The sequence below is a fragment of the Podarcis raffonei genome, chromosome 11, assembly GCF_027172205.1.
Source record: "Podarcis raffonei isolate rPodRaf1 chromosome 11, rPodRaf1.pri, whole genome shotgun sequence".
NCBI classification, from domain to species: Eukaryota; Metazoa; Chordata; class Lepidosauria; order Squamata; family Lacertidae; genus Podarcis; species Podarcis raffonei.
In genome coordinates this window covers 4,704,930-4,727,153 of record NC_070612.1, presented here as the reverse complement: position 1 = coordinate 4,727,153, position 22,224 = coordinate 4,704,930, and the positions used below count along the sequence as shown (strand labels likewise).

Genomic DNA, 22,224 nt, shown 5'->3' with positions numbered 1-22,224 from the left:
TAGCCTCCCTGAGCCCAGTTTTTAAACCGGGAACGGTGGGGTATAAATAAAAAAATATTATTTAATAATAACATTAATAATAATAATAATAATGTGGTACTGAATCACTGGCAATGGGAGTTGTACTCCACAACACCTGGAGCATACCACATTGATTCGCGCTCTCTCGACTTCATCCGACACATTGCTCAGGCTGTGGGAATCAGGTAGCAGTTATATAAGGCCACCCAGGTGGCTCCGGTTGGCTTTCCAGCTCACCTGATCTGGATTTGCTCATGAGCTGCAGTGCACCTTTCCAGGCCGCTCTGTGACAGCCCTGCAGCGCAGTGAAACTTTCACAACCAAACATTTTAATCAAGTTGAAGGTGCTAATTAATCAGATGCAGCAGATTTGTAAACAGTTTTTAATATGTGCATAGGAAAACTGGATATGGAAAACATGGAGGGGCACTCCCTCTCATACAGAGGAGAAATGCCTCTTCTAAGATACTAGGAGATGTATCAACTTGAAACAAAAGAAAGCATCAATCCTGATTCAGAGATATAAATTTTACCTATATGCCAATTAATCAGCTGACCAACTCATTCCTAAGACTGATCAAGTAAGAAGCCAGTAATTTAGGCTGCAGCTCTATAATTGAACTTTTGGAATGAATTGTTGTAATATGTTGTGGGCAGCAGCTTAGTTATTTTTTTATTTTATTTTTAAGGGCTTTTGAAATAATTTATGTCCACTGGCACAGGCCAAGTGGCCAAGTGATTAGGAGCAATGTTCCCCTGTTGCCAGAGGCTGGAGACAAGCAACAGGGCATTGCTATTAAATGGTGTCCAGGGAGCTTCTAAGACTGGCCATACGTGAGGACAGAATGTTGAGCTGGATGGACCTTGGCCTGATCCACTGGGGATCTTCCAGTGTTCTTACCCCTTTCTACTCCTTTGAGAAGTCCCTCTTGCATGGGAAGGTCCATAGTCCAGTGGTGGAGCCAGCTGTATTGCATGTAGAACGTCCTAGCTTCAGTCCCCAGCATCTCCAGGTAGGACTGGAAGAGTATTTGGGATCAGTCCAGTGCTGAAACCCTGGACAGCTGCTATCATTCACCATAGCCAGTCTGGACCTAGATGGGCCAGTTGACTCAGTATAAATCAGCTTCCTGGTTTGTATGCATGGTGCTGCTTCACTGAGACAATGGCGCTGAGTGCCCGACATGCACAGTGACATCATCCTTTGAAGGTTGCAAAGCCACTTTGTGGGTGAGTTCATTGCCTACCTGTGTGTGGGGGGAAATCACCTAAACAAATTCAAGACAAGTAGAGGTCTTAAGGTGGATGTTAAGTGCTTGTCCTCTGGTCTAAATGGGGTGCCTTTCTTTGCCAAGAGAGCCATGGCCGCCTGCCAAAGGAAAAGGAAAAGGGGGGGAAAGCCCTTAATTACAACTATTAATAGTTGGCTGATATGCGTCATCTTCCTCCCAAGGGATGTATCACTGCAATGTTACCAAAGGTCTGGATAATACATCTGGGGAAGAAGGAGGTGATTAGATGCAATAGGGGCAGAAGGAATATGTTTTTCAGCAGTTCATGGGCAAACTAAATCAGAGCAGAATGCCATCTTTATAAACAGAACACTTCAACACACACACCAATGCTTTTGATATCACAATATGTGATATCAACTACCACACTCCTTGATTTGCTTGGCGGGGGGGGGGGCATAAGAAACATCCAACTTGTAAAAATTAGTAACAGATACATTAACCGGAGTGTGGTGTGCAAACAAGGCTCCTGGTTCAGGCCCACATAATATCTTTATCCACTTTCTCAAATGTCAGGGCTGGGACCACCGTGCCTGTGATGTGGAAGAATGGCTCCCCATCAAAGTAGCAGCCTAGTGGTTTGACTCAGCAGAAGGCAGTTCCTTACATCCTTATAAAACCACATTATGCCTTTTCCATTGTGTTCCAGCCCTCAAAACTCTTTAGGGATTGATTATAGGGGTTGGTGTGACCTTTGCTGCAATTATTATCCATCTGTGTTCTGTGCAATTATTATTTATGTTGTCGAATCCCCTGGTGGTGAAATTAAAATAGAGCAGAGATAGAAGGTTTCCCCCCCACCCCTCCTTTCCTTCCTTCTCCAGTTCCTGGATATTTTTTTCTTCTCCTCTTTAACAACCTAGCCCTCCCAGGAGAGCACTTGATACATCCTCATGTTTCCTAGAGACTGTGGTTCGATAGGATGACAGGTAATTACTGGTTGGGAGTTTCCAGATGTGTATGTTCAAGCTGAAAGAGTTGTCCAGTGTGGTGGGAAGTGAGATGTTTGGAGAGGTCCACTTTTTTTGCCAAGCTCACAGCTGTGCTCGGGGTGTTGTCTAACTGAAGATGCTCCTTGATGTGCTCTCAAATTCTTCCTCTTAAAAGAGCCAGAATGACACACAGGGTTTTGCCCCATCCAGAGAGCTTTCTGTAGCTTGGGAAGATGGGAAGCTGCCTTGAGAGCCAGTGTGGTGTAGTGGTTAGAGTGCTGGACTAAGGTCTGGGAGTTGTTGTTGTTGTTGTTTACTCATTTAGTCATGTCCGACCCCCTGGACCAGAGCACGCCAGGCACTCCTGTCTTCCACTGCCTCCCACAGTTTGGTCAAACTCATGCTGGTAGCTTTGAGAACACTGTCCAACCATCTCGTCCTCTGTTGTCCCCTTCTCCTTGTGCCCTCCATCTTTCCCAACATCAGGGTCTTTTCCAGGAAGTCTTCTCTTCTCATGAGGTGGCCAAAGTATTGTAGCCTCAGCTTCAGGATCTGTCCTTCCAGTGAGCACTCAGAGCTGATTTCCTTAAGAATGGATAGGTTTGATTTTCTTGCAGTCCATGGGACTCTCAAGAGTCTCCTCCACCACTCCAGGACTGAGAGAACAGGGTTCAAATCCCTATTCAGCCATGAAGCTCACTGAGTGACCTTGGGCCAATCACTGCTTCTCAGCCTCACGTAACCCAGGGGGTTGTTTTGAGGATAAAACACTACCATCTCGAACTCTTTGGAGAAAAGGGGGGATAGAAATATAATAAATAAATAAAAATATGGCATGTCAGACTGTTGATCTGTCTAGCTCAGCATTGTCTGCACCAACCAACAGTGGTTCTCTGAGGTTCCAGGCAGGAGTCTCTCCCAGCCATACCTGGAGATGCCTGGGATTGAGTCTGGAACCTTCTGCATGCAGAGCAGATGTTCTGCCACTGAGTTATGACTCTTCAGAGATGGAGCTGCAGCATATAGCTTCAAGTCATTGAACAGGCCCCGTGGCTTTCTTGATTCTGCCATGGAAAGTTTGAGCTCTGCCAGGCTCTAGACCAAAGATGGAGAACTGCAACCCCAGTCAAACCTGACCCTCCAGACCTCTCTGCCTAACCCTCTGGACTCTACCCCCACACCACAGCCACTCTCCCTGAGCCATGTTCCTCCCTGGCCATGCTTTGCAGCCTCCTTGAGTGTTCCTGGCTTTCTGGAGACACATTCTTGAACTCCAGCAATGCCATTTGCTTGCCAGGGATTGAGTCTGGAACCTTCTGCATGCAGAGCAGATGTTCTGCCACTGAGTTATGACTCTTCAGAGATGGAGCTGCAGCATATAGCTTCAAGTCATTGAACAGGCCCCGTGGCTTTCTTGATTCTGCCATGGAAAGTTTGAGCTCTGCCAGGCTCTAGACCAAAGATGGAGAACTGCAACCCCAGTCAAACCTGACCCTCCAAACCTCTCTGCCTAACCCTCTGGACTCTACCCCCACACCACAGCCACTCTCCCTGAGCCATGTTCCTCCCTGGCCATGCTTTGCAGCCTCCTTGAGTGTTCCTGGCTTTCTGGAGACACATTCTTGAACTCCAGCAATGCCATTTGCTTGCCAGGGATTGAGTCTGGAACCTTCTGCATGCAGAGCAGATGTTCTGCCACTGAGTTATGACTCTTCAGAGATGGAGCTGCAGCATATAGCTTCAAGTCATTGAACAGGCCCCGTGGCTTTCTTGATTCTGCCATGGAAAGTTTGAGCTCTGCCAGGCTCTAGACCAAAGATGGAGAACTGCAACCCCAGTCAAACCTGACCCTCCAGACCTCTCTGCCTAACCCTCTGGACTCTACCCCCACACCACAGCCACTCTCCCTGAGCCATGTTCCTCCCTGGCCATGCTTTGCAGCCTCCTTGAGTGTTCCTGGCTTTCTGGAGACACATTCTTGAACTCCAGCAATGCCATTTGCTTGCCAGGGATTGAGGACAGAGAGCTGTGTGTGTAGGAACTAGCTTACTACCCAAAGGTAAAACTTACTCCAATTGCTCCACCCACTTTTGCCTCTGGCTCCACCCATCATGGGCATGTGGCTGTCATATTGAAAAAGGTCACCTACCACTGGTCTGGACCATTGGTCCTCTGTTTTGGATTGTGTAATAGATTCTGTCTGCTCTGATCAGCCACAAACAGACTTCAGAAGGCCTTACTTTCAGTGGTTGCAGGAAGAAGGTGTCACCTGGTGTCCTAATGACACCAGGCAATTCCAGCCCCTCCCACCTGCCAAAACTGGCCCACAGAAGCGTGTGGGTGAGTAATAAGGATCTGACCCAATTGCCAGATTTAAAACACTTAATTGATGCAACAAAAAACAGCATAAAATACAGTATAAAACGTGAATAACAATAAATTCAGAATTCAAAAATCAATTTAGGGGGGAAATCCATCCAATAAACATTAGATGATCACCAGGGCTAGCTGGATAAATAAGTTCTATTTGGGACCAGGGGAGAATTAGCTGTGGGATCCCAGAGCGGGTAATCTTCATAAAAAGGGGAGAGGGAGGGACGGAAGGGGAATAAAAGATCAGGCTAAGTTCAAATTGAAAGCCAGGCGGAATAGCTCTTTCTTACAGGCCCTGCAGAAGGAAGTTAAATACTGCAGGGCCCTGGTCTCATGGGACAGAACATTCCACCAGGTCAGAGTCATCACTAAGAAGGCCCTGGCCCTGGTGGAGGATAATCTGACTTCCTCAGGGCCCGGGACCTCTAAACTCTGATTATTCATGGACCTTAAGGTCCTCTGCGGGGCATACCAGGAGAGGCGGTCCCGTAAATACAAGGGCGCTAAGCCACAAAGGGCTTTAAAAGTCAAAACCAGCACCTTGAACTTGACCCAATATTCCACCGGGAGGCAGTGCAACTGGTAAAACACTGGGTGAATATGCTCCCATGGCAGGGACTCCGTGAGGAGCCTCGCTGCAGCATTCTGCACCCACTGGAGTTTCTGGGACAGTTTCAAGGGCAGAACATTCCACCAGGTCGGACAGTTAAGCTTTGGAACTCACTCCCATAAGAGGCAGTGATGGCCAACAACCTAGATGATTTAAACAAGAGGAAATGACAAATTCATAGAGAAGGGGGCTATTGATATTCATAGAGAAGGGGGCTACTAATCCTGGTGGCAATGTTCTGTCTCCATGGTTGCAGGCAGCAATATCAGTTGCTGGAGAACCACAGGAGCGGAGAGGGCTCTTGTGCTTGGATCCTGCTTGTGAGTTACCCACTGAGGCAAAGAACATGATGCTGGAGTAGATGGGCCATTGGTCTGATCCAGAAGGCTCTTCTTTTGTTCTCAGCCAACTGAATCCATGGAATCCATCATCACTTCAGTGTGATCCTTTCACACAAATTCAGGCCTTGGGGGCCCTTTGTCCTCTGAGCTCCCAAAGCAAGAGGGAGAATTTCATCCCAGCTCCTCCCTCCCAATAACTCATCCTGCTCTGAATGGATCTCCAAAGAGGGGATGCTGTTTTTACAAGGAAAGGAGGAGTTTGCCACCTGCAACATCTGAATTACGGTCACAGTGTGGGAAGCATTGCAGAACTTCATTACTCTCGCCTGTCATCGGGGCCATCACCAGAAGAGGAAATATATAGCCACCATTACAGGAGCTTTACACTCTGTAGTTTATCTCTCTAACGGTGTGCTATGATCAGCCTAATTAGACTGTATCAACTACTCCAGGTTTGCTACTGGTGGCAGAGGCTCCCCTCATTGTTTGGTCAGCAGAGAGCACTCAGTGCATGATTTAGCACTGAAATTAAATTTTAAGCATAGCTTCCCCTTTGATTACCCACTGACTATCTTTTAAGGAAGTCATTAGCTTTGTTTCTCTTCCTTCTCTCGCTGCAAGTCCAGTGCCCTTCTGCATGCAGAATATAATTCCACAGGCAGAAGGAATCACAACACTTGCTGTGGTGCCACCTTTATGCAGGGTGGTCTGTGCTTGTTGACTGTGAGGTTGCTGTTGCCGTTTCAAGCAAACAAACAATGCAAATATTGAAGAGATGCAGGCCAAATTCTGCGCTGAGATAACCTGAACTCAACAAATCATGCAGCTCAAGCCGATGTCAAGGAATCTGCATTTTCAAATAATAATATTTTATTGTTTTGATGAATGCATTTATTTGTGCTAAATCTCCAGTTTCTTAAAAGTTCCCCTCCTCTGTGTATGAGGCTTCCAGAGATGCTGTGCTTGTGTGGGAACCAGGGTTAACTATTCTCCCAACCCATAGGATTAACCAAGGTGAACTAGTCTCCCAACCCTTAGGATTAACCAGGGTTAACTATTGTCCCAACCTTTAGGATTAACCAGGGTTAACTATTGTCCCAACCCTTAGGATTAACCAGGGTCAACTAGTCTCCCAACCTTTAGGATTAACCAGGGTCAACTATTCTCCCAACCCTTAGAATTAACCAGGGTCAACTATTCTCCCAACCCTTAGGATTAACCAGGGTCAACTATTCTCCCAACCCTTAGGATTAACCAGGGTCAACTATTCTCCCAACCCTTAGGATTAACCAGGGTTAACTATTGTCCCAACCTTTAGGATTAACCAGGGTTAACTATTGTCCCAACCCTTAGGATTAACCAGGGTCAACTATTGTCCCAACCCTTAGGATTAACCAGGGTCAACTATTCTCCCAACCCTTAGGATTAACCAGGGTTAACTATTCTCCCAACCCATAGGATTAACCAGGGTGAACTAGTCTCCCAACCCTTAGGATTAACCAGGGTTAACTATTGTCCCAACCCTTAGGATTAACCAGGGTCAACTATTCTCCCAACCTTTAGGATTAACCAGGGTCAACTATTCTCGCAACCTTTAGGATTAACCAGGGTCAACTATTCTCCCAACCCTTAGGATTAACCAGGGTCAACTATTCTCCCAACCCTTAGGATAACCAGGGTTAACTATTTTTCCAACCCCTTAGCTTCCAACCGCTCTCATGGCTGCAGATGTGGAGGAAGGAGAAGTTGGGATTAATCCCAGCCTACAGCACTGGTGCAAAGTTATGCTCTGCTTCTTCTCTGCCTTACCCCAAATGTGCCACTCACACGGGAGGCTTCTTGGGAAGCAGCACTCTCTGCTTCTGTGGTTTCCAGCAGCTGCTACCCAGAAAGCTTTACTGCCTCTGAACACGGAGGCAGAGCATACCATCATGGTTAGCAGCCACTGAGAGCACCACCTTCCATGAATTTGTCCAAACCTCTTGTGAAGCCATCCAAGTTGGTGGCCAGCACTGCCTCCTGTTGGAGCGAGTTCCAAAGTTGACCCGTGTGTTCGTTGCCCAAATGACATTGCTGACAGATGCTAGATGGGGGACTATCAGCAAGAGGGCTTTACCCTGTACCACACAAATTATGGTGGTTCCTGCCAAGATCTCCTGGGAGCTGTAATATTTATTCTCATCTATTCGGGGCCAGGCACAGTCTTTAAATCACAAATTGATTTAATTTGCTGTCTACTTTTTATCTTATTTTTAGGGTGGAATGGATGGGTTGGTGATCCTTAAACCACTTGTTATATTGCATGTGTGTGTATGTGTGTGTGTGTGTGTGTGTGTGTGTGAATGCTTCTATGAAAGTTTTCTATTTGTGTATACAGCACGCATTTGACTTTTCATATTTTGCTTTGATAATGTCCTTGATATTTTGTTAACTATCTTGACTGCCTGAAAGGTGGCGTGTAATTTTTATGCCTTAAAAGAAAAGAAAAATGTAAAAGAGAAAGTTGCTTTCATCACTCTAACACAGCAGTTCTCAACCTGTGGGTCCCTAGATGTTGTTGGACTACAACTCCCATCATCCCTGAGCTCTGGTCTTGCTAGCTAGGGGTGATGGGAGTTGTAGTTCAACAACATCTGGGGACCCACAGGTTGAGAAAGGCTGCTGCAACATGTTGTTTGCATCCAGCACCTCCCAGAAAGAAAACACTAGGCAAAGGTAGTAGATGGTAACCAGGGCCATGACTTTGCTAAGATGTCCAGACAAGGAGATCTGCAATATTCCAGCAGTGGGAAAGCACTGATGCAGAAGGTGGCTGTTTACATCCCCCAGAGTGGTTTCACAATCAAGCCCTCCTCCCAGAGAGCTCTGGGAATTGTAGTTCCGCAAAAGGAATAGGGGTTCTCCTAACAACCAGCAGGACCTTTAATGAACTACAGTTCCCAGGTCTCTTTGAGGGAAGCCCTGACTGTTTAAAGTGGTTTAATAATGTTTTAAATGTACATTTCAGATGTGGCCTATGTGCATTCCACCCCATTTCTGCACAGCCCCAAATTTAGTCTGTTCTACCCCATTTCTATGCAGATCCTCAAAGAGAACCCCCCCCATACTTCAGACACAGTAGCCTACAGATAATTATAAACAAGGCAGTCCCCGTCCTCAGGCCTAGCATTCTAAGAAACAAAACAAAATCACGACACAAAAGGAAAATGGGTTGGGAGGGAGGAGGAAATAAGCAACCTTGGGTGCAGATTCTTAAATCAACCACTGCATGTGAGGCTGGCTTTTCCTAAAAAAAAGAGATGAGTGCTGAATTATCTGCCGTTCCAGAAACGGTAAGTGGTGCACTGGGAGTCTGAGTCTAAATGGGTGCAAAAGGGTTAACCAGAAAAGCACAGGAGAGCTTTCCCTGTCCCTGGAGTGCAAAGCCAGGCCACAGGTGCAATTGCTGCTCCTCTTGTTTCTCACAGCTTTTTGTAATTTTTTCCTGAATTGGGCGGGGGAAGGGGAGAGAGAGTTTGCTAGCTGCTGTTCCTTCTGGAGCTCCTCCACATTTGGCTTTAGGGTCCTGATAGAAGTCCAGAGGCCGTACTCCCTTCTGTTATTCCTGCAGCAGTTCTAGCTGGCTAGATCTTCTTTGCCAAATGTGCTGATGAATCAACATGGGCTCAGGTGTGCGCTGGAAGAGCCAGGTGGCTTAACAGAGCAGCCTTCGCTATTGCGAAGACTGGACCCTGCTGCCTCTGCTATTGCTTTGCCTAAGCATCGCTCAGGATCCAACCATTCCCCTTTGAGTAGGTGAGTAGTAACAGGAAAGCAGCCTCATGGATTCAGGGCATTTCAGTTCTTGTTTTCTAAACTTTGCTCCCTCCTGTGCGGCCCAAAGTCATGATGCTCGCTCCCCCCCACCCCCCGGAAAGAACATGGTAGAATGCGCCATTGAAATGTGTCTCTCACTTTCTCTGTGTGTGTAGTTATCAATGTGGACCAGAGGTTCCCACATTTATTTGGCCTACCACCCACTTTTCAGAAAAGGAAAAACTCAGTTTCCCCCTGGAAATCTACTTCCCTTAAGTGGGCAAACAGAAAGATATAATGACATATATGTGGATTATTATTATTTATTTTTTTAATGTATCTATACATTGGTACATCGGGTTAAGAACTTAATTCGTTCTGGAGGTCCATTCTTAACCTGAAACTGTTCTTAACCTGAGCTACCACTTTAGCTAATGGGGCCTCCCGCTGCCGCCGCACGATTTCTGTTCTCATCCTGAAGCAAAGTTCTGAACCCGAGGGACTATTTCTGGGTTGGTGGAGTCTGTAACCCGAGGTACCACTGTATCTCTACCTACGTCCTATAACAGAGGACTTACAGATCGAACATATAGGTATGGTTTTTCAAAACTGGGTGAGGAGGTGGATTAGGCCCTGGGATTAAAAACCCATGGGGAGGACTGGAGTGAAGCCTGCCAGCTCAGACTGATCTACCCCATGGGCGGGGGGAGCACTGTAGACCGTCTGCCATTGGCCAAATAGTCAGGAAAGCTGTGATCCACTCCCCAGGCCTGGATCGCTGGATCCAGGGGAGGTGTTGTCGTCACCATCCCACAACAGCACCCAACCTGTCAGTAAATGTCTTTACACAACAGATGAAACATGTATGAACAGTTTTCCAAACATTTTCTTCTCTGCTCTGCTCTTCTTTTTTTTACGCTTCCACTGCCGCCTTATTTTTATTCAACACCCCCCAATTGTACCTGAGGCCACTGCCGCCCCCCTGGATCATTCCAGCACCCCCCGGGGGGGTGGTATCTCCCACTTTGGGAAACACTGATGTAGATCCTCAGGAACAGTGTTGTGTGGGCTTGAGGGGAGCTTCTCAGGCAGGAGGCTCCCCAGAACAAGCAAATGGGTGAGTTTTGACTGATGGGAAAGGAAAAGGGAGGGGGAGGCAGTCAGATTACCTTTTTCTGCTGGTCTAATGAGATGCCCAGCAGCTTGGCATATGAACATCTACCCACATACTCAGAAGACCACTGTTGTAGCTCTCCACCTCCTCTACATGCAGAAGATCCTAGGTTCAACCCCCAACATCTTCAGGTAGGCCTAGGAAACGTTCCTTCCTGAAACCCTGGAGACTATGCTTCCTACTTTCCCATCTCCTTATTAAGGTAAAGGTAAAGGGACCCCTGACCATTAGGTCCAGTTGTGGTCGACTCTGGGGTTGCGGCACTCATCTCACTTTATTGGCCAAGGGAGCCGGCGTACAGCTTCCGGGTCATGTGGCCAGCATGACTAAGCCGCTTCTGCTGAACCAGAGCAGCGCACGGAAATGCCGTTTACCTTCCTGCCGGAGCAGTACCTATCTATCTACTTGCACTTTGACATGCTTTCGAACTGCTAGGTTGGCAGGAGCTGGGACTGAGCAACGGGAGCTCACCCCGTCACGGGGATTCAAACCGCTGACCTTCTGATCGGCAAGTCCTAGGCTCTGTGGTTTAACCCACAGCACCACCCACGTCCCATCTCCTTATTACCCGTACCTAAAAAACCCCAAAGTGTTGCAGAATGGTGTCTCTTTGCTGCCAGAGGAAGGAAAGCTCTGTAGTAGCCATAAGAGTTCAATAGAACCTCCACACTCGGAGAAAATGTACCTCTGAGCTTCCAGTTGCTAGAGGACCAACAGTATGGAAGGATGGCAGCCTGCCCGTGGAATGCAACTCTCCAACTGCAGGCTCCCTGGAGAAAGTTGGCTAGCAGTTGATAGAAAGAGGATGCTAGAGAAGATCAAAAGTTTGTCTGATGCTGCAGAGATCATATGTCCTGATGTGTTCTTTTTCTTTTTCTTTTTCAGGCTGTGCCTTCCTAACATACTGTGAAAGGGAGTCAGCTCTTAAAGCCCAGAGTGCGCTGCACGAACAGAAGACACTGCCAGGGGTGAGTCCAGATTGACCTTTTGCTCAGCACAGTTTTGCAATGTCTTGGTTCCTTTTGGAAGATGGCGATGGAGATCACAAATGACCGGTCGCTCGGGGTGACTTTTGGTTTGCGTTGGATGAATGGAAACCAATGCTGATTTATTTAGCCCTGGGAGAGATCAACTCCTTCCCATTGCGTGGGAGAACCTAACTGGGGCCAGATCTTGCTGGCTTTTTGAAATACTTTCAGAATCTGGATATATCTGTGTAGTGACTTTTTTCCCGGGTGGGGAATGCGCAATGCCTTTACCGACAAAGTTCACTTTCAGAATGGCAGTCTTGACTATTGGGTTCTCACACAAAACACAATCCCGATGGGGCTGGCACTGTTGCTTTTGCATTTTGATTTGTTCTGGGAAGTGGGAAACCAGTTTCTAGGAGGAAAAGGAAGAAATTGGGTGAGAAAGACATGGATGAATCTGGAAAGAGAGGAAATTGGGTTTGAGCAACATCAACAGGACCAGAAAAGCTGAAATAAATTTAGAGCAGCGCTGGCAAAACCTTTGGGCCTCCATATGGTGGTTGTTCAACTTCAACTCCCATCAGCTCAGGTCAGCATGGCCAATGATTAAGCTGCTGGCAGTTGGAATCTTACAACATCTCATGGGCACCATGTTGGCTATCCATGGTCTAGAGGGGCATGTTGAATAACGGGGGTATGGGGAGACAGGGCTTGACTGAGGATAGAGTTACAGACACATCTATGGAAAGGGCTACTATGTTGGACGACTGGGTATGGATATCCATAAGAAATTTGAGAGGGAAGATGAGAAGGCAGAAGCAGTCAATTTCCCCACGTGTGTATGTGGTTTTCAACATATACCTATGCATGCTTACCACAAAGTTGATCCCACTGTATTCAATGGGACTTACTCCCAGGCAAGTATGCAAAGGATTGTAGCCTCAGGGTGGATTTCAAAGTCTCGCCTACCAGCATTTGCAGAGCATAGAGATGAAAAGGAATCGTGCATACATTTTGGAAATTATTTCCAAATTAGAAATTTAGATTTGGTATTTGAAGCTGGCGCCTTGGTTAGGAGACCACTGGGGATCCCATGTGTGGGTACGATAAATGCAGAGGATTTAAGAAAAGAAAGAAAGAAATCAAAATATGGAATTTAAAGGGGTCAAGAACTGACAAGGTTGGACTTGTGTAAGCTTTTTCCGTGAACCGCCCTGAGACCTCCGGGTATAGGGGGGTATATAAATTCAATAAATAAATAAATAAATAAGCTTTAAAAATAAATTTCATTACCAATACTTGCATCCTGACATATGAAGGCTTTGTTGCTAATAGCTGAAGTGTTACATTTTATTTTAAATTCTTTCAGATTTCTGGTTTGACAATTTGTGTTTGTTGCTCCATACTTTTGAGTCTTATGTTCCAGATTAACCTTGCCCCCGGCAACTTTCTGTCAGGACAGATACTTAGTCCACCAGCCCTCAAGACGGTTAATATGGGTAGGCATTTCTACCATCCCATAATTTTCTCAGCTCTCCAGTTGTCTGTGATAAACTAAACCGCCGTGGTATGCCAGCGCTGCTCATGCAGTTTTTTGTGGTCAACAACATGTTTCAGCTGAATATTTTGTATGTAATAGATACCTTTGCATAACCCTTTGAAATGAATTTTCCCCCTACTTGGCTTAGCTCCAGCCTTCATGGTGAAGTGGCTCCAGTGTTGCTGTTGTTTTTGACATTGCTAACAAATGAGTTCTTACTATTTTCTTCTCTTTGGCGATCTCTGCTTCAGTTTCAAGAGACAGGTGTTGGGTATTTTCCTTCCTTTTTTTTAAAGAGGTATGTCATGTGCTTGCTCACGTGACCAAAACAAAGGCCTCATGACCAAAGTGACACGTTCAGCTCATAGCCAGAAATGATGTGTATTGGATAAGGCATTTGTTTTGACAGCTGGTGACGATATTTTTGGTCATGCTGTATATTGCTTGTTTTGGTCACGTGACCAAGAGCATGGTGATGACATCATCACACTGTGACAAGAAGCGGGTCTGACCTACTGACCAAAACTGTGTTAGTTAGGTCCACTAAAGTTGAATGGTATTGTTTTCAAAGCCTGCTAGAAAGGGCATTCTATGCCCTTTTAAAATGTGTGGGGGTTTTTTGGGGGGGGGAGTGCTATTGGGTTGTTGTTTTTATTTTTATTATGTATTTTGTGCTTTTATATCTTGATTATATTCTGTGAACCGCCCTGAGACCTTCGGGTATAGGGCGGTATATAAATTCAAATAATAATAATAGAAAGTTTTCTGTTTGGGCATGCCTACTCAAAAAAGTAATTTTAGCACACAGTTTCTTCTGTGAACCGCCCTGAGACCTTCGGGTATAGGGCGGTATATAAATTCAAATAAACAACAATGATAAATAATATTGTTTCATTATGTATACTTGTTTTAAAACTGCTGATTTTATTTATATTTTGACTTTTTATGTCAACTCATTTTAACACACACAAGCACATCTGCTGAATATTTTGTGGTGTTTTATGTAAACTGCTTAGAAGTGTCCATTGATTGGAGTGGGGTATAAATCTTGTTAAGTAAATAAAAGGAACATAATTATCAACCCAGAAACTGGAAGGGGCAAAAAAGAGAGGAGGAAGCAACTCATCCAATAGCTCATTGACTGAAGGTCTACCTTTTCCATTTTGCCCAAGTAAGTGATTCAGGGTCTGTCCTTTCACTCTAGCTCAAAGCCTGAATCAAGGCATTTTTTAAAAAAACCCAAAACTAATATGCACATGAATGCAAATGTGTGGTGGTGTGGCTCACCTTGGCCTCTGTACATGAGAACTGGCCCTTGCCTTCTGGCTGCCTATGTTTGTGTTTTTGCGCAGCTATTACTGGCGTAATATTCTACTGTAATTATTTCCAGGCCGTGCTTTGCAAAGTGACAGGAATATGTTTTGTGTATTTCCGCATGATATGTGGGGGGTATAAAGTCAGCTGCTGGAGTCGTTGCATGACTTCTGAGCTTGCGTAGATATGGATTTGACAAGTTTTTATGATACTTTCAGGGGAAGAAGGGTTCTCTTAAAAAAAATGGTTGAGGAGGGAGGAAGAGAGAGAGGGTGCGGAAAGAGAAGAGCGGGATATATTTTGTGGCAAGTAGAGCCAAATGCAAAACATTGAATCTCCTTCCTTTTCTCTCTCCTTCCCTTTGTGCTAAGTGGTTTGGACAGTCTCCCCTTTCTCCATACAGGGGCGGAGCAAAATTCTTGCCAACTCTGGGCACTTTCAGATCCGTAACATTGTTTGCTGGTGGTTGTTTATATTTTTACATATAATAGAATAGTGGGATGATGAAGTATATTAGTTCTTTAATAATTTATAGAAATGCTTTGATGTTGCAGTAATTACATTAAAGGTCACATATCAAAGGTAATTTGGGTGAGCAGCTGTGATGGTTTCTCAAAAGCAATCAATACTGCTGTCCGTGGTGCTGATTTCACCAAGGGGCCTTCCAGATTAAAGGAAGCTTATTACCAGCCAGACATACACAGGGGAAATCAAAAACAGATTGAGGAGATGCTTTGCTCTCTCCCCCCACCTACAATTAACACTGTTCCCCCTTAATCTGTGCTAATCCTTCATACGGGGACAACCACCGGCATTTTCAGACAAATTAGGTGAGTGGTCTGTTTGATGGAGGGGAGGGAAGGGGTGGAAAGCAGGACTGTAAATCGAGCCAACCATAGTTTCGATTTTTATCTGGGTTTATGTGTGTACTTTGTGAGAGATTCAAATACATACATACCATGCTCAGGGTGGCTTGAACATGAAAAAAATACATAACTGCAACTTCACAAAAGTAGTCATGAACAATAAATAAACATTTAAAAATAAGCAAAACTGAGCAATTTCCACAAAAATCACAAGATCTAAGTCTTAAACCACACCCCAGCCCAAGATTCCATTCAGCAGCCTCAACTTTTGTAGCTGGAGTCAGTCAGGAACCTGCCCTCCCAGGACAGGTGAGAAAAGTCTTGCAAAGCAGGGAGTGATAAAAATCTGCCATGAGAAAAACCTACCGTATCAGAATTGCATCCCCGTGATCTAGGAGGGGCGAAGCAAATGCAATCTAGACCGTGACGACGCAGGAGACTTCAGGAAAATGTTCCTACAGATATGTTTCAATATTTACTGTTCCACCAACCCCTCCCTGTCTCAAATTGGCTCCCCTAGGAAATGAAATTTGGGGTGGGAATATAATTATAATCATAATTGTAATATTATGCTAAATGTTAACAATTAGCATTATCATATTATTGGGGTACGTACACACACAGTCATCATTCCAATTCCAAATTGCAATCCATTCAACTTCCCCCTTTCTCCCTCCTCCCCCTTCTGAGGTTAATGTCAGAGGATAATGTTGTGAAATGTAATTACACTATCAAGATCAGCTTTTATTTATGATCCGAATAAACTGAGCTCATGTCTAATAAGCACAGTGGTATATTTCTCTCTCTTCGCCCTCCCCACCCCTTCCGGCAACTTTTCATCTTCTTTGCTAAGAGGGAGCAGGTCATATGGTAGACGGGGCTGCCTCTTTGCATTACCTCACTGGATCACTACTAAGGCTCCAGAGGAGAAATAGCGGAACTGGGGGAGCTAGCAAACTGTTAACTTCAGCAGTTTAGGTGGCTTTCCAGATGCCAGGTTCCATTAAAATCCATGCCTCAGAGAGAAAGCAGAGGGCATGTGAGAAACGTCTTAAGTGTTGCCTTTGATTTCTTCTTGGCAGGTTATGGAAAACTGGGATTTGCTTGAGAGTGTAACAGTATCCCATAGATAAGGAATCCTGCAGATAATCATGTATCCTGCCACTGAAGTACTATAACAGGGAAATGAAGTTGCTAATAAAGCTGGCACAAAATAGTCTTCTTAGTTTCGTTTTCAATTTTGCTATTGTGGACAAGCCCCTTGGTATTTACTGTGCTTTCAACTCACTCCATCTCGCTCAAATTCTAGTTTTTGTCTCCATCCTGGACCTAGCAGGAAGGATGCACAAGTCATCCAAGGCTTTATTTTAAAGAATAAAATAAAAAAGAGGCACACTTTTAAAATGCCCCTTTAAAATGCGTTTTTTTGGGGGGGCTATTGGGTTGTTGTTTTTGTTTTTATTATGTATTTTGTGGTTTTATATCTTGATTTTTATTTTGTGAAATGCACTGAGACCCACGGGTATAGGGCGGTATATAAATTAAATCAATCAATCATCTGAAGGCTAAAAGTTCCACATACGCCAGGTTCTTGGGAAAAGTTTGGGTCTCTGGATGATACAAATTGGGCAGTTGTAGCTTGCTACTAAGCTTCATTATGTATAATGTCTCTCTTGCTCAACTGTCAAGGAAGGGAACCTCCAGGCCAGAGACCAGAGACCAAAGAAATAGAGGCCTTGAAAGAGCACTTTGAATAAAAAGTCACACAACTTTTCTTCAAGAGCAACTGGACTGGTTTGTTCAAAGAATACATAACTGGTCTTGCATACTATCTCAGATACTTTCTAAGGACCAAATGAGCTTTCCTTGAAGAAGAGATGTGTGACTTGGGATATGCCGATCAATTACACTCATCACGTCTTGTTGATTTCACCTCCATTTATCTTTACAGGGCTGGGAGGATCACATGTTTTCATATTTCCCATATCAACTTCTTCTTGTTTGAATGAATGAATAAGTGAATCTTTATTTGCGTCAGCCATCAGCCATAGCAATAAAACAACAATATAATATGCAAAGAATAGAAATAAAAAGTCAATTATATAAAATACATTTTAGGGTTTTGAATCAATAGTCAAATAGTGGATCTTATTCGAATTGCCCCAGCTAAGAGCCTTGCAACCTTTGCTGTCACCTGCTCATCTTGATCTGCCAAGAGAAAGGACACTGTGGCAGTGGTTGGGTGACCCGGAATGGACAATAAAAGAGGAATGATAACCTCATTCCTCAAGTCTTTATAATAAGTGCAAGCCAGAAGGGCATGTGCCACTGATTCAGTACTGCCATCTCCACAGGGACATAAGAGTTTTTCATGTGGAATCTGTTTGTTTGTTTTAGCTAGCATGGCAAGGAATAGTGATTTAGATCAGCCTTTCCTCAATTTGTTTGCTGTGTTCACTGATGATTTTTTTTTGGGGGGGAAGTGGGCACTTCAACATGAGATTCTGCAAACTTTGCCTGGAAGTGGTTCAATCCTGCCAGAGTTATAGGATGTGATTTAGCCGAGTGTGTAGCTCCCATTCTTAGTTGAACTCTTGCATCTGGATTTCCTCCCCTTACTGCTGCTGTTTCTGCAGCCATGCCCTGCTAATGTCAGTTGCAGTTGGGTCAGCAGCAGCATATGAGCAAAAAGACTCAATTGGCTCACTAAATCTGCTGAACGCACACAAACCATTTGCTATGCCCTTAAGACTCTTTTTTGAAGGGAAACTGATCTAATTGTTCCCTAGGGAGAATCTTGCCTTTTTTCTAAAGTTAAAATAAAACACAAATAATAAGAAAGATGAAAAGGTATTGGGGCTTGGGGGGGAGGGAGGGAGAGACAGATTTAAGGGGGAAGTGGGAATGAAAGGCCTGGAGAAACTGTTTTGCTTTGCAAAATATTGGGACAACAGCAGCACTGTGGTTCCACTGGGGAAGGGTCACAGGTCTGTTTCAGATGGTCTGCTTGGCATGCAGAAGGTATCTCCATGAGGGCCCCTGTCTGAAACTGTGGAGATCCACTGCTAGTCAATGTGAGCTAGATGGACTAGCGATTTGTCTCTGCATAAGGGAGCTTCCTTTGTTCCTATGAGTCCACAAGTTCCCCACAAATTTGCCAACCAAACAATAATGCAATGGAATAAAATCTGGTCAAAATGAAGGGGGGGGGGAACATGGGAGAAGCTGTTTCTCATTACAAGGCTCTTTCTTCTTCTTCTTCTTCTAGTCAGTTTGACAGTATTTCAAAGCTTGCCAGCTAAGATGAAACACCTGAGTCCTATCTCTTTTGTAAACATTAAAAGTTCCATTTCACTAGGTAAAGATTGGCTGCTCCCATCCCCATGCCAACAACCTCTGGAATGCAAAGAGAATTCAGTCTCTCTGTTCCAGGTGAAAGAATTTTGGAGTGAGGAGTTGACACAAGTGCTCAGGTTTTAGGACAGGTGTGTGTCTGAGAGAGAGGAAGGATGCTTGAGGAATTTGATGTCTATGAATTCCAATGCAAGCTGACCTGATGTGCACCTCCCAAGCTAATGTGCATATTGTAATGTAATTATCCTTCAGATTTTGCACTTCTCTGAATTCTTCAATATGGCTTTCAGCTCGGAGAACAAACTGAAATGTATTTTGGGATGAAATGTATTTCAGAAAGCATTCATGGGGATAACTGTGTTAAAATACATATTTACAAATCTTCGTGCAGATTTTTAAATAAATAAATACATTGCATTTTAATGCAAAAACCAGACAGAGCAGACTTATGAATGAAAACATTCAAAAGTTGGCGGAGGCTGAAAATAGTCTAATCTGCCCATCCATTATAACATCTGGTGTTCTTACAGCACATCTCACACTCCATCTTATCTCAGGCCTCCCCTTCATCGTCACATCTTGCCAGGCTTTGGGGAGTGGAAACTCTCCATAGCCAGCACACCTTATGTGGCATGACATTTTATCAAGAAGGCTTGCATGCTTAATAGTCAGCAAAGGGGACCGAGGGCCTGGTGCCCATTGGTAGGGCAAAAGACTGGGAGCCCCAAAGAAGGCAGAACCAGAGCTAATGATAGGCAGAGGTGGCTAATTAAAGCAGGAATGGGGAACCTTTGCCCCTCCAGATGTTGTTTGACTTCATCAGCCCTAGCCAACATGACCAATGGCCAAGGATTTTATGAGTTGCAGTGCAGGGACATCTGGATAGCTTAAGGTTCGCCATTGCTCACTTACAGTTTTGTTGCCAGTTTTCCTCCCTGTTGGGTTCTACAGAGGCAAAACTGAAACTAGGGATGAAGAAACTGACATTCAGGTCCATCCTCTGGGCTGGTTGTAAGGAAGAAAGCATGGCTAACAGGTGGGCGGTGCAGATCCAAATTCATTCAAATGGACCAGTCACCACTGGCCATGGGAAGAAAAGAGAGGGAGAGAGAGAGAGAGAGAGAGAGAGGAGAGGAGAGAGAGAGAGAACGTAAAGTAAGGATGGGTTCAGCAAAGCTAAGTATCCTTCTTGTTCAGACCTTTGAGCAAGTCTAACCAATGGACTTTGTATTAAAACAGGTAACTGAATCCATATCTGTTTGTGTTCCAATACATACTCTCATCATTGCATATGCTTCTTTCTCTTAGCACTTCCTGGACTTCATATGTGGAGTGTGACAAAGTGGTTCTGATTTTTGTGCGTATGTTCTGTTTTTTGTTGAGTGCTGTAAAGGGCTCAGTTTGCCACTCAGAGTGGTGGTTGCACATGTGAGGCAGGGTGTGCATAACTGGGGAAATATTGGATGGCTATCAGTTGGGCACTGATGTTTTCTTTTTCCCCACTTTTTGAATGCTAGGTAGACTGTCTCTGCAGTAGGAGTCTGAACTTAGTTGAGCAGATCATATTTACAGTGTAAATTGGGTTGACATAGTAATGGATCAGAAATCAGAAATGTGTGTGTGTGTGTGTGTATAGTGGTACCTCAGGTTACATACGCTTCAGGTTACAGACTCCGCTAACCCAGAAATAGTGCTTCAAGTTAAGAACTTTGCTTCAGGATGAGATCAGAAATTGTGCTCTGGCGGCACAGTGGCAGCAGGAGGCCCCATTAGCTAAAGTGGTGCTTCAGGTTAAGAACAGTTTCAGGTTAAGAACGGACCTCCAGAATGAATTAAGTACTTAACCCGAGGTACCACTGTATATATATGCAGCTGCAGCTAGAAAATGCACACGATTGTAATTCTGAAATTCACATCCATATGATCTCATTCCACCAGGGAGGCAATGAGGAGCAAATGCAGTTATTCTGCAGCAAATTTCAGCTCCTGAAAAAACACAGGAGCTTCCCTAGTCTGAGCTGTGAACCTCTACCAGTGGTGGACCTTGAGGTCTCCAATGTTAGCGACGCCGTGGGCGGCCCCAAAATTTAGAACCCTCTGCCTCCATTTAAAATAATAGTTGCAGCTCCGCCCAGTGTGAACGAACCAGCCACAATGCCATAAATTTACCTGTCAACACTGAATCTAACCAGATAAAGACTATCTAGATCCACTGGAAGAGCTTTCGATGTCCAAAGCCCTATGTGGATATTGAGCATTGACTTCATCATCCAGGCAGAGAGATATCTAACTGTTTCTCGGGGCAAGGCACCAGCCAAAAAAAAAAAAAACCCTCAGCAGAACCAATTTGTTATCATGGCTAATGTGCATAATAAGTACTGCTTGCAGGAGCTGAGTTTTGCCTTGCAATATTTTTAACTGGAGAAGTATGGTTAAGAATTCCCCAAAGTCCTGGCCATTTGATTGCAAATTAAAAATCAGATTACAAAGGTTACAATCTCTCCATCTCCTTCTGTCTCTCTCTTCTGACACCTTTTTCATTTGGTTCTCAAAGGACAATTTCCATGGTGTTCAAGCAAAGCCTGTCATCGGGTCTTCATTTGCTTTATGTGTTATTCAATGACAACTTTTCTATTCTTGACGGGTCTGGCAGAGGCGGATCAATCTAATTTTATGTACAACTGTAAAGATGAATGATAAGTAGAAAGGAACCCGGCAAGAACAAGCTGAATAAATTATAAAGGGCAATTCATGACAGGGACAGGGGGTCCCGGGAGACAATGATATGATAACAGAAACCAAAGCAGAATTTATGATGGAGTTAGTTAGCGTGTACTGAGGCTCTTAATTCTTCAGGATAGCTTTTACAACTTTTTGTGATTGGAACAATCAAAGTATTTCACTTTAAAGAGGTGCCGTATATTTGGCACTTGGTCTTCTGTGTATTTGTGGTCGACGCATATCTGAGCATAACCCACAGCTCCTAGAGGTTACCCAACTTTCAGGGCTGAGCCATGCGTGGCTCTCAGTGGGGAGTGGGGAGCCAATGGTTAGAACAGAAGACTGCAGGAATATAGACAGTAAGAGCTGTTCGACAGTGGAATTTGCTGCCAAGGAGTGTGTGGAGTCTCCTTCTTTGGAGGTCTTTAAGCAGAGGCTTGACAACCATATGTCAGGAGTGCTCTGATGGTGTTTCCTGCTTGGCAGGGGGTTGGACTCGATGGCCCTTGTGGTCTCTTCCAACTCTATGATTCTATTCTATGATAGATGCAGCACATAATCAATTGATTGATTGATTGATTGATTGTAGCACATAGTTAAACTAGGGAACTCACTCCCACCGCAACTAGTAATGGCCACTAGTCTTGATGGCCTTAAAAGAGGATTAGACATTCATGGAGAATGGGGTTATTTGATGGTGAGACTCGGGTGTCACTGTGGGTTAAACCACAGAGCCTACGACTTGCCGATCAGAAGGTCAGTGGTTCGAATCCCCGCGACGGGGTGAGCTCCCGTTGCCCGCTCCCTGCTCCTGCCAACCTAGTAATTCGAAAGCACGTCAAAGTGTAAGTAGACAAATAGGTACCGCTCCGGCGGGAAGGTAAACGGCATTTCCATGTGCTGCTCTGGTTCACCGGAAG

General features: G+C 44.7%; 1 protein-coding gene across 15 annotated transcripts in view; it reads left to right on the top strand.

Annotated features, from left to right (window-relative positions):
* The window catches only part of CELF4 (CUGBP Elav-like family member 4), an 806,729-nt gene that overhangs the window by 111,021 nt on the left and 673,484 nt on the right, over nt 1–22,224 (top strand). For all 15 annotated transcript variants that reach the window (XR_008332805.1, XM_053408996.1, XM_053408988.1 and 12 more), the window contains exon 2: nt 11,424–11,506. Coding sequence is in view for 14 of the 15 variants with exons in the window: in XM_053408996.1 (XP_053264971.1) it covers nt 11,424–11,506 (83 nt within the window). In the remaining variant the exon portion in view is untranslated. The remainder of the gene's footprint in view (nt 1–11,423; nt 11,507–22,224) is intronic.